Here is a 17,062-nt window from a genome sequence, read left to right as displayed (position 1 = left end):
GACAACCCCACGTGAGTGTAACGTGCGTAACCACTTAAAACGTCCTCTATCGTTTAATTATGATATTTGACTGGAGTTTAATATACATTCCTAAATCCCCTAGAATGTTCAATGTTAGTCTTCAAGTTAGATTTTCGCTCTATCAAACGCTGTACATTTATTTTTACATGCCAAAACGATCCATCCCCACCACCGTATCACAGACTAATGCACAATACACAAATGCTCAGAGCTCAATCTGGACCGGATTTTCGTGAGATGTTATTTTTTCTACAAACAATAATAATAATAGAAGACGATATAATTCTCCAATTTATCAAATACCATTAATCACATTATTGCTAAGAAGCAATGCTGGACTTCCAGTTGACAAGTCCTGCAGCTCCCCAGCAATTTTACCGATTCTCCTGTCTAGGTTCCCCCGGAATGCAGAGGGTTACTGACTTCTACAGAGATGGAACTGGCATCCTTCTTAGCTCTTTCTGAGCATTCCTTTCGGTTTTGAGCCCCCTAGCTGGTTTAATAAAAAAGTGAAAGGTGGTGAAAGCGAATTATGGGAAAAATAAGTACAAATACACCATTTTGAATTTTTTATTAGCCAAAACTACTTCAGCAGTTTCATTGGTTAGTTTTATAGTCCCATTAACAATACATGATATACTTCAGACTCCCACTGCAGCAGGAATAGTTCTTCAACCCTATTTTTCCTCTTTATGTATTTCATGGAAATTCCCCAATCCTGGTACTATGTATAACCGACCCATGAGTCACACGTCCCGAAAAGCAGGAGAAAGCAATCGATTTTACCTAAATTCCCCATTACTAATAATAGTTATATTTTAAATTAGGTACAGCCATATCACATTTCAAAGCAGCCATGATTTTTAACCCTTTCAGCTGGGACCACAAATTAGATCCTTCAAAATGAGTCTCGCAAATGAGCAGTATTCATTGGCTTTAACCCGTCAATTTCCCGGCTCTCTTATGTTGCAGATCCCACTCCGAAGCCAGCATGAATCATCTTTACATGCTCTCATTGAATGTGGTGTATTATTCCAAAATGCATATCCGTTTTAACTGGTATTTTTCACAGTAACAAAGGCAGCACAATCTACACATCACCGAAAACAAAGTAGTATTTTCCCTAACTTTTAACTGTAGCTCCACAGATTGTTTCTTGTCAATATTACATTATATTATGATTACATATAATTAAACAATCCAATAAGTACCACTCTCGTTCGGTGCACAGCAGTCAGAGTCACGCATTCAATTGCCTCCTAACGAACTCTTATTATTTGCAAACGTAATATAACATGCAACCACGTGATAAAATTCTATACTGCTTACCTATCATGCTCTGTGGTAAACTGAACAATCGTATATCTGGAATATATCTAGATATATATTATTATGCAAATAGATTCCCGTACCGGCTTGAATATTAGACCTACACTCCCATACTCTCTGTACAATATGAGCTTATTGACCCACGATTAGTCAATATATTAGCAAGATATAAATGCCCGCCGAAGTGAATTACAGATTGATTAAATTTCTAAAATTCTAATGATAACCTATAGAACATTCTTAGCTATAAACTCTGTGAATATTGGAGTTAAATTGAGACGAATTAGTCAAAATTATGCAAAATATATCTACCGTAATCTCGCTACGGGCCGGGGTTTTACCGCCTCAATATATAACCCCCTGGTGCCATTTCCATAGTTGACCGCTTCATTCGCCAGGGCAGCCAACTTCGATAACGCTTAACAAGCCAGCGCGTATACGAAGGTCCAGCCTGTGTATCCGTTAGTTCGCTGCACCCATACCGCCCCGGCCTGCACCAAAACCGCACCAAAAAATTGCATGTAAATTATCTAATGGATCAAGCAGCTACAAACCAATTCCATCTCCATCACGTCTACATCAACAAAATTTCAGGTGGCAGCCCTCCAGACCCCCCCCTAGCAAGTACGCGCTACGGGCACCTTGTTTATTATCACTGGAGATTTTATCCCTGCTGCCATGCTACTTTCTGAAGACCTTGCCAGGTGGTACGTCATGAACGTAGTTCAGACCAATCATAATATTATATATAACGTTTGAACACGACTCGTTCGTGTTGCCAACCTGCAAAGCATTTCACACCGTCTTCCATATATGGCAATCGGCCTGCGGAGTCGGGATATGCTATGAAGAAGGAACCGCTGTTGTTAATTTTATTGATGCCCGGCCGTCGCGCGCAGCGATGAACCCGTACAGTGGTCCGAGAAGTTGGATATTGAGGAGGCAAGGCGGGGGTGGGGGTCCCTATCCTTTGAATTCTACAGATGATAATCTTATAAAACACGGTATAGTCGCCAAATTCAATAAACTTCTCCTCCATCTGACTTCTCCAACCCAAGGGCGTGTACAGGGTGCGTCCAGGCGTCCGGACCCACCCCCTGCTCGGCAAAAACGCATTAAGGGTTTATTTCTAAATTTTTCTGGGAGGCCCCCAAAACCCCCTTCGCTGCCCTCCGCAAGTTCGATTACTTAGACCCCCCCCTTCTTACAAATCTTTACTACGCCCCTCTCCTCGGCCCTTTCCAGCCAGCTCTCCCCTCGGCCTCCCACAGCTCCTCGGGCTTCCCAGCAGCCTCCCTCCGCCTCCCAGGCAGCCCCGGGCCTTCCCAGGCACCCTCCCTCGGGCATTCCAGCAGCCTCCCTTGGGCCTTCCAGCAGCCTCCCTTCGGCCTTCCAGCGCAGCCTCCCTCGGGGCCTCTCCCAGCAGCCTTCCCTCGCCTTCCCCAGCAGCCTCCTCGGCGCTTTCCCAGGCAAGCCTCCCTCGAGCGCCTTTCTCCAGCAGCCCCGTCGCGACCTTCCCAGCGCCCTCCCTCGGCCTTTCCCAGGCAGCCTCCCATCGGCGGCCCTTCCAGCCAGCCTCCCTCGCGGCCTTCCCAGGCAGCCTCCCTCGGCCTTCCCAGGGCACCCTCCCTCGGCCTTCCCAGCAGCCTCCCTCGGCCTTTCCAGGCAGCTCCTCTCTTGGCCTTCCCAGGCAGCCTCCCTCGGGCGCCTTCCCAGGCAGCCTCCCTCGCGCCCCATGCAGCCTCCCCTCAGCTTCCAGGCCAGCCTCCCTCCGCGCCTTCCCAGGCCAGCCTCCCTCGGGCCTGCCCAGTCCCAGGCGCCTCCTTCGCGGGGGGCTCCCCAGCAGCCTTCCTTCCGGCCTTTCCCAGGCAGCCCTCCCTCGGGCCTTCCTAGGCAAGCCTCTCGGCCTTCTCAGCCAGCCCTCTCTTCGGCCTTCTCCAGGCACGCCTCCCTCGGGCCTCATCCCAGGCAGCCTCCCTCGGCCTTCCCAGCAGCCTCCCTCGGCCTTCCCACGCAGCCTCCTCGCGCCTTCCCAGGCAGCCTCCCTCGGCCTTCCATTCAGCCTCCCCGCGGCCTTCCAGGCAGCTCCCCTCGGCCCTTCCCAGGCAGCCTCCCCGGCCGTCCCAGGCCAGCCTCCCTCGGCCTTCCAGGCAGCCCTCCTTCGGGCCTTCCACAGGCCAGCCTACCTCATACATTAATACTCACAATTGCCATTGCCAACAGCTTCATTAATCCTTATCATCATTATTATCATTTCCGTATTTTATCATGCGATTGAAATCTGCGTAGATCTGTTTTAATAGCTTCAATCAATTGTCGTACGAACCAGTCGACGCCACGCTTTGCCATGGTGCAAATTCTTGATAACGGAGAACACGCCCGTTGTGTTAAAGACATCTCTTCATTTTCAGCGGCGGCAATAAATACTGTAGTCACACACACACTGCCCACGTTGTTGCCATTGCGTGCAAATTTCAGCAAAGAAAGTACACCAAGAGCCCACGCGTTATGTGTAAAGACCACCGCTGCTATTTTAGCCGGGCGCATAATTACTGTAGTCACCTCGTTTTGCCCGCTTAATATTGCTCTATCTTGCAACCGAGATAATGCGTCAATAGATGCACGCGGCTGCTAGGGTGTGAGTTCCAGGCGAGACGTGAACATTACTAGAGATTCCATTTTATGGCAGTGCATTAAGAGTGCGTCAGCTTCCGGCCGAATCCACGCGTGTGATGATGCCCTGAGCCACTAGCAACGCACAGCCAATACAGACCAGCACTCGACATTGCATCCACAGATGCTGCCGCCTAGCAGTCCAGATCAGTAGTGAAGTCACTGCTCACTGTTTAAAGTCCTGCTTATTTATGAAGTCAGGCTCACTGTTTAAAGTCCTGCTTATTTATGAAGTCAGGCTCACTGTTTAAAGTCCTGCTTATTTATGAAGTCAGGCTTACTGTTTAAAGTCCTGCTTATTTATGAAGTCAGGCTCACTGGTGAAGCCGGACCCAGTGTTGAGTCCCGGATTCAGTGATTCTGTGTTTAAACCCGGATTTAATGTTCAAGTCAGACATCGATAACGTTGTCACTTCCGACGTGCCAATCCCGACGTGCTGTCGCTGAACGGCACGAGCACACACAAGATGCCGGAGTTTGGTGACAATGTGACGGCATGGCGACAACTGTCACCCCAGTTTGTCACATTCTGGGACCGCTTAGAACACGCGTCCGTCGCCGTCCCCGTTTTATCCATCTCGATATCGACGGTCGCCATCGCCTTCAACCTGCCCGTCGTCCTCGCCATCTGCAGCACCCGTCGCAGCACCTCCATCCTCGTGCTCGTCGGCAGCCTGGCGACGGCAGACCTGCTCGCCAGCTCCCTCTGGCTGATAACCGTCTGCTTTGTGCAGGTGAGAAGAAGCTTGGGCGTCCTTGACGACGCCAACATTGTCTTGATGCATCTGTCGAAGGTGACAAGCTTCTGGCTGTTGTCCGTATCCGCTACGAGTCTGTTCGTGATAGCTATCGACCGCTACATGGCCGTGCTGAAACCGATCCGACACCGGCGGTACATGACGCCGACCAAAATGCGGGTCATCGTCGCCACGCAGTGGACGATGAGTCTGTGCGTCAGCGGCGTGTTCCTCCTGCTGTGCTTCGCGCGGCCGCCTCGCTACAACGTCATCGTCTACTGCTGGATGTTTACTGATCTCGCTAGTGTGTCGGTGGTCGCAGCGACGTGCGCCATCTACGCTAAGCTCTACTGCTGCTACCGCGCGCACCGACGCAACTTGGCGATGCTGGCGCAGCGCAGCCGCCGCCAGAACGAGGCGCGGCTAGCGTGGCGCCTCCTTGTGTGCGCTGTTGTCTACGCTGTGTGCTTCGCGCCGTTTCTCTGCATGCATCTGATATCGTTCTGTCAGTGGCGCTACGGCAGCGACACATACTTCTACGTAGAGGACGCCGTGTGGACGTCTAGCGTGGGCCTTACCGGGGTCTACCTGATGCTGGTGGCCCGCAGCACCGCCGTGTTCAATGCTCTTCTGTATGCCTGGTCGCTGCCGCAGCTCAGGCGCGCCCTTCACCAGATCTGCTGCTGCTGTTCTTGCCTAAAGCAGCGTAAACATGTGAACCGACAGCAACGCACAGAATCAGGACTGTCATTGGTGTGACAACTAGGGGCAGACGCGCGTGACTTAATTTGCTCACGATCATTTGACAACAGTTCCTTGTGTGTTATGTGCATCATATATTTACCACAGAATAGAATTCGGTAGACTTATAGCGTGCGTACGCCCATTGCTACGATTGCAGGTCTGATATGTACATAATTTGAGTTTTGGGAGATTTTTCCCAGATGGCTGTATTTCCTATACCCAAACTATAAACAGAGCTTGCACAAACATATGATTATTAGGATTTCAATGTTATGTCATAACTATAAGGTCGTATATACCTTCTTTCCTCAATGTGTTTGGCACCTTTGTATAAATATTAAATTATTATAATAAATAATTGGATAAATATGAGATAAATCTCTTCCTAGACGATCTGCAGCCGGATATCCGTGCGAAGCGCAAACAACGCCGCGGAGCGGCAAATTTTATCGGATTCGCTGCCCTGTTTAGAACACTGTTTCGACAGTGCCCTTTGGGTATAGGATAAAGCGGTATAATTGGTCAATTGAGCAGTTGTGGCCATTCCACAAGCCTTTTCACTATGCACGTAGGTAGAGATTTAATACAAATGCTCGTAATTGCTCGTTTGCTGGTCGGCGCGTTTCGTTTTCCTCTAGAAATCAGTGAGCCTGACTTCATAAATAAGCAGGACTTTAAACAGTGAGCCTGACTTCACTACCAAGCAGGACTTTAAACAGTGAGCCTGACTTCACTACTGATCAGGACTGCTAGGCGCAGCATCTGTGGACGTAATGCCGACAGCGCTTGTCTGTAATGGCTGTGCGTTGCTAGTGCTCGGGGCATCACCACCACGCGTGGATTCTCCCGCGAAGCTGACGCGCTCTAATGCATGCCACAAATGAATCCTAGTCTCCCTGGAACTCACACCCTAGCAACCCCGTGCCTCTATACCATTATCTACGCGTTGGCACAAGTAACCAATAATGAAGTCGGGCAAAACCAGGTGGACACACAACGCGCGTGCTCGTGTACTTTGCTTCACTGAAATTTGCACCATGGCAATAACGTGCAGTGTGTATGTGACTACAGAAAATATTGCGCCGGCTAAAATAGCAGGGTGACTTTACACAACGCGCGTGTTCTCCGCTTTTCAGAAATGCCCACTGTAACGTTGAAATGAATGTTCGTTGCATAAATGATATAGAAGGAATCCAAAACTTGTGTGGTAAGTTGGTAACCGGAATAAACTTTAATAACTTCTCGCACACAGTGTGCCCATCTTACACAAAGACAACGCAACGCGCACATGCGCGTGAGCACGTGTGCTTCCTCCCGCGATCACCACCAGACTCCCGACCCCCTACATCTCTCTTCCGTCTCCAAAACCCCGCCATAATCCCACATGTCTACACCCGCTCTGCTCACCACCCATTTCACAATGACTCGAGAATCTGCCTAACCTAAACACGTTTGTCTACTCACACACGCACCGTACTATTTGGAACCTACATGCTAAACACTACACCTAACCCAACCCAGGCTAATTTCAGCCAAATCTGTAAGCCACATGTTACACCACCATGGCAACAGCGTGGCGTCGACTGTTCGTACGAGCAATTATTGAACTATTAAAACAGATCTACGCAGATTTCAATCGCATGAATAAATACTAATAAATAATAATGATAATAATGATGATAGATTAATGAAGCTGTTGCAATGCAATTGTGAGTATTGTGTATGAGATGTATGAGGGAGGCTGCCTGGGAAGGCCCGAGGGAGGCTGCCTGGGAAGGCCCGAGGGAGGCTGCCTGGGAAGGCCCGAGGGAGGCTGCCTGGGAAGGCCCGAGGGAGGCTGCCTGGGAAGGTCCGAGGGAGGCTGCCTGGGAAGGCCTGAGTAGGGAGGCTGACCTGGGAAGCCGAGGAAGACCAGCGTATCTCCGTCGAAACTCTGCTAATGCAAAAACAAAAGAGGGCATGCAGTCAGGAATCTGCAAGCATTAATCCCGCTGATCCTGTATAATTCGATATGTGTTTACGCAATGAGCTGATTCTTGATACAAGGCAGTTTCGTTGTCACGCGAACTACTTTCCTAGTCGATCATTAACGAAGAGCCTATAATTCCTTGCGGGTGCAATTACACTTCGCCTGCTTTAATTTGCGAATTAATAAATCAGATCTGTTTTCCTATTTATATGTTAAAAAGCTTTTGCTCAGCTAATATGTATGCCTCTAAAAGTTTGATTGAGTTGATAATTTTCTATCCTGCCCTCGGCAGCGAGCTCCACTTTCTCTAAAGGCGGGTTTATTGTCACGCGAAGCTGTTAATGTCTGGTGGCGCTGCCCAGCGGCTTTTCACAAACTCAACCCACGCAGTCACTTATTAATTATAATTAACGGGTTCATCCTATCCAGCAAGCTTAGGAAGCCTCTGACACGAATATAGCCAAAACGGCAATACTGAACCCAAGGACACAACCATGCGCAAAAATCCGGACTTGTTTAAATACTGGTTAAAGCCAACGGAGCTAGGCAACATATATATAGCTGTATAATTATAGCTTCTTAAGTAAGGAATTAAGGCCAGGCTCCCTAACTTAGTTGAACTTCAGCTACAGCCGTGCTTTGGAATCTGTTATTGCGTCTCACAAGTTTTTTCGACACGTTTGCTGCCAATTCTGTCCTGTTACATTTCAGGCATTTATCTACATAGGCCTATGCTTATTATTCCCGCGCTCACGCCAATTACTATAAATTTGTTTGTATGTCTTCTAAAAGTGTCATTCAATTTTTTTTCACATGAATATATTCCTACGTTTATTTTATATTTCATCCTATGTGTATGTATTAATTATTTATACTGTATGTACTAAACTGTACGTACTAACTGTAAAACTGTATGTAGTAAAACTGGTATGTGTTAATTATTTATCTAAATTGTAGCAATTAAAAGAATCCTAATTGTACTACCAATATTCCCGCATGTTTTTCTGGATTATTTCATCAATTTTATTTTTACACCCAGTTACAATCATGGTACTTAGACCAAATCGTTTATCCTAACTGTAATAGAATTTTATTTGCTAATCTATTTCGGTCTCTTACTATGATTTTTATTCGACCAGAAGCTTGTGAAACATTATTTTTCGATTTATCTTCTCTCCATTCTCATTTTGTACAGCAGTCTAATCCATTTGTCGGGAGATGTTTTTCATAATTAATGAATCCGTTTCGTGTACATTACTCTAAGGCTTCACTTTCAGGTTTATATCCCCTACATTTTTACAATTTGCACAATGGACATTCTAACTGGCTAAAACACGCGTGCAATCGCGTGACCTATTACACAAATTGAGTTGACAGTAAAAGCTACCTCTTAATTGCTACCAACTCCGCCCGCGACCGATTCCCCACCTTGTTGTGTGTGTGCGGTGTGCTGTGCGTGCCTGTTGCTGTGTTTGTGCGTGCGTCGTGTTTGTGTGTTTGTGCGTGTGTGTGTGCGTGCGTGCGTGTGTGATGCGTAGCGGACGGGCGGGCGTCCGTGCTTGCCACACGCTGTGTGTGTAAAGTGGTTTCGGTACGAACACCTTATAAACTAGACAGAAGCACTCCAAAGAGAGTGGCATACCTCTCAGACTGGCTCGCTGCTGGCTGCTGTCTGACTGGATCGCCCTAAGGCGAGCTGCTGCTGACTGGGACGTCCAAGGCGAGCTGCTGCTGACTGACGCCCTAAGGCCGAGCTGGTGCTGAAGTCGATCGAGTCGGTTGAGGTATCTATAAACAGCTGGCTCGCTGGCTGGCTAACACCACACACACGAAACACACACGACCGAAACACACCCCACAACACGAGAAGCGATTGACATTACCTCTGCAAAACTCCGTTGCGCGAAGCTGAATGAACAGAAGCACGTAAATACCCAAGGGACATAAATTCACTTTTACAACTTTTATTTTGCCGCCTACAGTCCATACTTACGATTTAAGGAGCATAAACCTTCTTTCAACCAAATTTCACTTGACATTGTAGCCTCGTACGTCCAGGGCATGACTATTAGATCGTCTACTAGAAACCCGGCAGTCAAATTTCTTCTAACAGTAAACAAATACCATGTTGTAACCCTCCCTTGCAGGGTCAAAAGCGTTGATCCGGACACTTACTCTCGGCCATGTCAGCTGAAAGTACATTTCATGGTCCTTTCAATAAAGCCATAAAAAGTGGTACGTCACCGCTGAAACAAAAAAGTTTTTCAAATCGCTCCGTCAGACTATCCTCCTTAGAAAATGCGGTGCTGCCCATTGACCTTTGACCTGTGACTCCAATTTTCGGCACAGTGATGGCTTTTCCTACTTATTGATGCCTATACACCGACTATCACGACCTAGGTCGAGCCTTTAGATTTTGCCGCAATTCTGCATTGCCTCCCTATACCTTAAGTTAAGGAGGAATGTTCCCCCTTCTTTTACACCTCTTGACCTTTGACCTTTGACCCCCAGCTTCGACGTTCCCAACTCGTTTTTCGGATTACCCCCCCCCAGCGTCCCGACTTCTCGAATCCGTACGTCGAGCCGTTTAGATTTGTGCCCAACTGTTGACGGACGCACGCACGCACGCACGGACGCACGGACGCACGCTCATGCGATTCTACAAGCTGCTACGAATGGGATTCGATCGCCCGACCTTTCAGCCTTGACTTGCGTGCTGTATTCGCTCGGCTATTGAGATCTTTTGGAATTATGGATTTTGGATGTGCTATGAGAGCGACGAAACAAGCTCAATCAATAGCAGCGCTCACTAGAGCCCTACGTTCTTGATTAACCTAGAAAAACAATCACGCAGACTGCACGCAACGCCAAAATAGTGTTATGGAATTGAATGGTGGCGCCGCCTAGCGAATGAAGCGGTACACTAAAAATCTGGCTGTGGTGACACACCGTGGATGTGTAACGTTGTAACATTAAAACGTCTCTATCGTTAATTATGATATTTGGACTGGAGTTTAATTATACATTCCTAAATCTAGAAGGTCAAATGTTAGTCTTCAAGTAGATTTTGCTCTATCAAACGGCTGTACATTTATTTTTACATGCAAAACGATCATCCACACCGTATCACAGACTAATGCACAATACACAATGTATAACATAATTCATTCCTCAGAGCTCAATCTGTGACCGGATTTTGTGAGATGTTTTTTTTTCTACAAACAATAATAATAATAAAGACGATATAATTTCCATATTTTTTACTCAAATACCATTAATCACATTTATTGCTAAGAAGCAAGTGCTGGAGTTCAGTGACAAGTGCTGGAGCTCCAGCAATTTACGATTCTGCTTGTTTCTAGGTTCGGAATGCAGGAGGGTTACTGACTTCTATCAGAGATGGAACTGCATCCTTTCTTAGCCTCTTTCTTAGCATCCTTTCTTGTTTTGACTTGCCCTAGCTTGTGTTTTTAATAAAGGTGGAAGGGATCGGGTGAAGGAATTATGGAAAATAAGGTAAAATACACAGTTTGAATTTTTTATTAGCAAAATTATTCAGCATGTGTTGGTTTAGTTTTGATATTGCCATAAGCAATAATGATATACTTCAGACTCAGTGCCCAGCAGTGAATATTTCTCAACCGTATTTTTCTGTTTATGTATATTTCATGAAATCAAGCCTGGTACATGTATAACGACCCATGAGTCACACGTCGAGAAGCAGAGAAAGCAATGTATTTTACTAATTTCCCATACTAATAATAGTTATATTTTTAAATAGGTACAGCATATCACATTTCAAAGCAGCCAGTGATTTTAACCCTTGTCAGCTGGACACATAAATTGAGATGCCTCAAAATGAGTCTCGCAAATGAGCAGATATTTGCATTGGCTTTAACCCGTCAATGTCGGCTCTTCTTATGTTGCAGATCCACTTCCGAAGTCTATGTACATGATCATCTACATGTGTCATGTGATGTGGTGTATTATTTACAAATTGCATATCGTTTTAACTGGTATTTTTCACAGAACAAAGGGCAGCAGAATTACACCGATCACCGAACCAAGTAGTATTTTCCCTAACTTTTAACTGTTAGCTTCACAAGATTGTTTCTTGTATTAGTTTACATTGATATTATGATTACATATAATTAAACAATCAATAAGTACACTCTCTGTTCGTGTGCACAGCAGTCAGTGAGTCACTGCATGTCATTGCCGTCCTAACGAATTTATTATTTGCAAACGTATATAACATGCAACACGTGATAAATCTAGTACCGGTACCTATCATGCTCTGTGGGAAACTTGAAAAACGCTATATCTGGGAATATATCTAGAATATATTATGCAAATGATTCCCGTACCGGCTTGAATATAGACGTACACCCCCATACTCTCTGTAAATATTGAGTTTATTGACGCACGATTAGTCAATATATTAGCAAATATATGCGCGCGGAAGTGAATTACAGATGATTAAATTTCTAATCGTGTATGTGAACACATTTGGGACTAACAGGGTTTACTAGAATCCCACCACTCCACCACAGAGTCACCGCAGTAGACGTTAGATGAGCGCTGTCGCTATGCGGCACTTTTTGTGTACACACATTCCTACTTTTTGTGTGATTTTTTTCCACCTTCACACGAAAGCCATTTCATTTTAAATTTCATAAAATTCATGTATGTGTGTGTGTGTGCGTGCGATGGTGCGTGCGTGCGTGAATGTATAGTGTATACATACTCAAATGTATGTAAAAATGTGTATGCTGCGCAAATGTTTATATTTTGATTGTTTTTGACTTGCAGCTGAAGTTACTGGGGATCGAACAAGCCGTACATATGTGAACAACACTGAGCAAAGTAATGAGTGGGATGGAAAAGATTGAAGCAGTCAGTAACACCTCGATATCTCATAGGATCTCCAGTGTCAATTGTGGCCTATATGTTGATACTAGTACTACAACCACCATGAATACTATGAATGGAAATGAAAGTCGTGTGAATCCTATCAGTAATGACGTAGGAGGGAGTGAAAGTAAGAATGGTGATGTCGCAGTACTGCATTTGAGCCAGAGTGAGTCACGGACAGAACAAGAAAAGCAGTTTGCATCTCCAGTTATATGGGTCACGCAGACTCCGATGTCAGCCGTGCAGAAAAAGTATTCTATTGAGGATGTTTTTAATAATGCTCTAAGTAGCACTGAGAAAGTGAAGGTGTGGAATAAATATAATATTGGCAGGGAAGCAGACGAAAATGAGGTTGAAACTTTACCGTCCATGGCCGATCTCCTTAATATTTCACCTGCTGGACAACAGAAAATTGTTAGAAAAGACTGGCAGGGGATCGAGAAGACTTATGCATCAGTGGCGACACAGACACCAAACAGTTCAGAAAATCTTGAGAAAGCTGCCAGCGTATTTGAACTTGCTGTTCCAAGTGTTCTCAGCCGTATGTTTGCATAATTCTTTATTTTTATTTTTTATTTTTTATTTTTTGAAAAATTAATTTGTAGAAATATTCATCTATACATGACTTGGTATATATATATTTACGAGAGAGAGAGAGAGAGAGAGAAAGAGAGAGACAACGAGGGAGAGTGAGTGTGACGGAAAGAGAGAGAGAGAGCGAGAGAGAGAGAGAGAGAGAGAAAGAGAGAGACAACGAGGGAGAGTGAGTGTGACGGAAAGAGAGGGAGTGAGAGAGAGAGAGAGAGAGAGAGACAGCAAGCGCATGAGCAAACGTTAGAGCAACGCCATATTTGTACTGATTGCAGCTTCGTTGTTCTTGATCTTGCACATTTATTGGCTAGTAGCATCAACTCCGGCGGAAACTCGAGGTGTTAGGCCTCACCATAGATATATATACAACACCATAGAGATCTATACAACACCATAGAGATCTATGGCCTCACCTATAATTTTATTTCCTTTCAACGTTGTTTGTGTGATTATGATATAGAAAGGCGACGATCGTCGGCGCGCTCCATGCCTGGTGACTGGATTGGTGCCCTCCAATCCTTTGTTGGGGTACATGGTATTGGTCTTGCAGAGGATCACAATGAGACCCATCTTCTAACTACAGATAACCCACCTGTTATATTAAAGGTATGAAGACACAATGGGAATAGTAAATGCATTAGCAACATCACTGTACAGATTATTTTCCTGTTTTCTAAAATATGGTGGAGAACATGCCTCAACTTCAAATTAGGACTAAATTTCATTTATATCTTCGTCAATAATTAAATAGTGTTTCATATTGAGAACGAAAAAGGTTTTCAGCTTATTCCTCTTTGTCTCATTTATTAGTACAAGCGAGAGTCTACCCACCCTGATCATGTTTCTCTCAAGCTGGTTGATGATAACATTACACTGGGCAATAGCATCTGTGGGTTCTGCAGTGCGCTTGTGAAGCCATTCCCATCACCACAAATGTTCTCTGAGCAAGCAACGGAGACACTGTACTGCTGTGATGAATATTGTACATTCGTGGAAATGTACATCTCGAGCTGTCTGCAAGAGTTGGCAGAGGAAGAAGCAGCAGCTGAAAGGGAGGCAGAAAAATGCAAGTTAGGTGATGATGAGGTAGGCCGTTGGCTGTATAATTAGGCCAAGATTGTGATTATCCAGATTATGATTATCCAGATTGTAATTTTGTGAGCACAGCACAGTTGTAACACCGCACGCACGCACGCACCAACGCACGTATGTATTGCACGCATACACGTACGTGCACACGTTATGTATGCACGCATACACGTACGTGCACACGTATGTATTGCACGCATACACGTACGTGCACACGTATGTATTGCACGCATACACGTACGTGCACACGTATGTATGACGTAATATACGTGCACACGTATGTAAGTACACATACACGTGCACACGTATGGTATGCACGCATACACGTGCACACGTAATGTATGCACGCATACACGTGCACAACATATGTAATACAGCATACAGTGCACACGTATGTAAGTACACATACACTGTCACACGTATGTAAGCACACATACACGTGCACACGTATGTAAGCACACACGGACGTATCTATGCACACACGTGCACACGCACGCACGCACGCGCACACGCATACATGGGACAGTCACATGGCACACATAATATACCTTTGAAGACTCGGTGCCTGCGGGCTGTTAAAGTGTGCATTAAAATATGTGCGTGCAGATAGAAATCATTGATATTGGTCCCCACACATCTAATGAAAGGAGAAAGAAGAAAATTACTAAAGATATGAGAGACAGGGCTATGCATAGAGAAATAGACAAGAAAATTCTAGCGGGAGCTGCCATGACACAACAGGTATTTTTCTCCAGATCTATGACAATTTCTGTTTGTATCCATACTATTGTCAGAAAAGCGGTGAACATATGGCAGCATGTCATAGAAAAATGCGAAATTTTGCTAATTTACTGGTATGCTGATAAATCATTATTACTGATTAATTGTCATTATTACATTACCACTATTTTACTCTGTATTCTGAAGATGAACCTGTATGCAATGGCTCGTAACCAACTCAAGATCATCAGCTACACCTTATCATCGAAAAAGTGCATAGATAGTGGTTGGACTATTACACCATCCATCCCTAAGCCTCAAGAGAAACCGAATCTCTTTCATCCTCTCTCGCAAAAGGTACATTCATTGTTTCCACGATACATTTTTGTTCATTAACGTCTAATGTAAAATGTAATAACGAATGTGCTATACACAGTATTCTCCGTTGTCCTCTTGAATCAAATAAATAAACATTAGAAAGAATTATAAAAATGTTTATTATGCTGAGCCTGATATATACACTGGAAAAGATCAGCTGGAAAACGATTCACTTTCACTTACCTGTATTGTGGCTTTCACGAAAGGTTTATGGCTTATTTTCAAGGATAGAAAACCTGGAAAATTCGTCCAAAAGTTTTATAGCGAGATGAAGACGTTCTACACACTTTTCCCTGATGGCACAGGCTGCATATTCTATCCTTCCGGAAATCTAGCTATTGTTATGTCTCTGGATAGAGACAGGCAATATAGGTAAAGTCAGTAACTACTGTGAGTAAGCGGGTATTGTAAAATATGTTATTATACAGCACTGCTAGTAAGAAGAGAATACATAACAGTTTAAGTGCATTGCATAAATTACTATGTTATACATTATAACTCATAACTACATTGTGTTCCTCATAGGTACGTTATTCAAGAAGATGAGCCAATGGATCCTCGCATCCTTGCTGTCTTTGGTACAGACGGTTCTGGTGTATGTTACAATGAAAGAGGATCGATAAGGTAAAAATTTGATGTGTGCATGTAGTATACATGTTACAGAAAGGCATGGTACACAGCAAATTCATAGCAATTAAGCGTTTCCAGATTTATGCTATTCCATGTAGTGGGAATTCGTGTATCTTGTGGCATAAATCTGTCGAAATTCAAAAATTTTCAAAAATTTCAGTTCGAATTTTTCCTCTGTTTTTGAATAACCGTTATATCTTGGTTACTTTTTTCAGACTCTGCCTAGATCAACTTGGCGGGAGCGAGCTTGATTGGCACGGAAATCAACGCAAGCGATGGTTCTGGCGAGGAATGACTTGGCACTGTCATGCACCTCCATTCCAACCCATCACCCTCTCTCTCAACAGAGCCATCTCAGTGCGAGTCATGAGCCAGGAGAACATAACCGTTGTCTTCTCTATCGGGACACATACTTATCGATTGAGCGTCGGTGCATGCTTGCGCCAAATAAACACACTTCCATCACTTTCAGCCCAGGACTGCAACATGGCGCTTGCGCAGATGCAACGCTGCCGGACATCCAAACTGTTGCAGGCCTTTGCAGATGAAGTAAAGAGCCTTCAGTTTTTAAATGCTATAAATGAGAGGCTGATTTTGCCAAAGCTAAGAGAACAGAGGGTAGTGAGAACTAGTCGGCCAGTGTCCAGGTCCGTGGTGGATCTCACTGCTGCCTCTAAGCCAAGAACAGCTGCAGCAAAAGGTGGCCGATATCTCAGAATGATAAAGCAGGGGCCTCGCAGAGAGGAGTCAGAGGAATCGAACCCATTAGCTGCAAACCATTTATCTGCAGTTGTATTGAATTGATTCCGAGTAGAAATTTGTTGAGCCACTGTCATCTTGCAGGTCATATCAGTGCATCTGTAATCATGTTAGCACCGAATGAAGTGAACGAATGAAAAACGCTTTTTAGCTTTATATAGATGGAATTTCTATCAATGTAATTCTATCTGCATGCACCCAATACACTGAGGTATATATATATATATATATATATCGTATACTGATAATTGTTTAATGCATCTGCAAATTGATTTTCATATTGCAAACAAGTTAATCATGCTGCAATGTTGGATGAATGTCATTAGTACCTAAAAACAATTTGGGTGTATATATAATCACTAAGGCATTTTTCAGATTTTTATGTTAATTTTTTTAGAATTTTATTAAGCAAAATCATGTTACAATTTTTATGTACAACAAATACCTTTGAAGATTATGTTAATAATTCAAGAATTCTTAGAGCATTAGGTTTAAGAATATAGCCAAA

At 44.5% G+C, this 17,062-nt stretch overlaps 2 protein-coding genes across 3 annotated transcripts in view; both read left to right on the top strand.

Moving 5' to 3' along the window:
• LOC106804717 (glutamate-rich protein 6-like) overlaps positions 1–16,833 on the top strand; it is a 25,149-nt gene extending 8,316 nt beyond the window's left edge. The window contains exons 2-9 of one of the 2 annotated variants that reach the window (XM_014806010.1): positions 12,286–12,928; positions 13,439–13,584; positions 13,789–14,064; positions 14,674–14,808; positions 14,995–15,144; positions 15,392–15,537; positions 15,691–15,789; positions 16,011–16,833. In XM_014806010.1, coding sequence (XP_014661496.1) covers positions 12,343–12,928; positions 13,439–13,584; positions 13,789–14,064; positions 14,674–14,808; positions 14,995–15,144; positions 15,392–15,537; positions 15,691–15,789; positions 16,011–16,599 — 2,127 coding nt within the window. In that variant the 5' untranslated portion in view covers positions 12,286–12,342 and the 3' untranslated portion in view covers positions 16,600–16,833. The remainder of the gene's footprint in view (positions 1–12,285; positions 12,929–13,438; positions 13,585–13,788; positions 14,065–14,673; positions 14,809–14,994; positions 15,145–15,391; positions 15,538–15,690; positions 15,790–16,010) is intronic. The other variant, XM_014806011.1, reaches the window with a different exon arrangement.
• On the top strand, positions 4,491–5,519 carry LOC106804709 (cannabinoid receptor type 1A-like). The gene has a single exon (XM_014805999.1). The coding sequence runs from the start codon at positions 4,491–4,493 to the stop codon at positions 5,517–5,519; it is 1,029 nt and encodes a 342-aa protein (XP_014661485.1).
• Positions 16,834–17,062: the final 229 nt, after the last annotated feature.

Source organism: Priapulus caudatus, unplaced genomic scaffold, assembly GCF_000485595.1.
Source record: "Priapulus caudatus unplaced genomic scaffold, Priapulus_caudatus-5.0.1 Scaffold84, whole genome shotgun sequence".
NCBI lineage: Eukaryota > Metazoa > Priapulida > Priapulimorpha > Priapulimorphida > Priapulidae > Priapulus > Priapulus caudatus.
Note: the sequence above shows the minus strand (reverse complement) of the source record. Positions and strands in the feature narration are given on the sequence as shown.

Coding starts and splice junctions, on each gene's coding strand:
- LOC106804709 (XM_014805999.1), top strand. CDS start 4,491: ATGCCGGAGTTTGGTGACAATGTGACGGCATGGCGACAACTGTCACCC.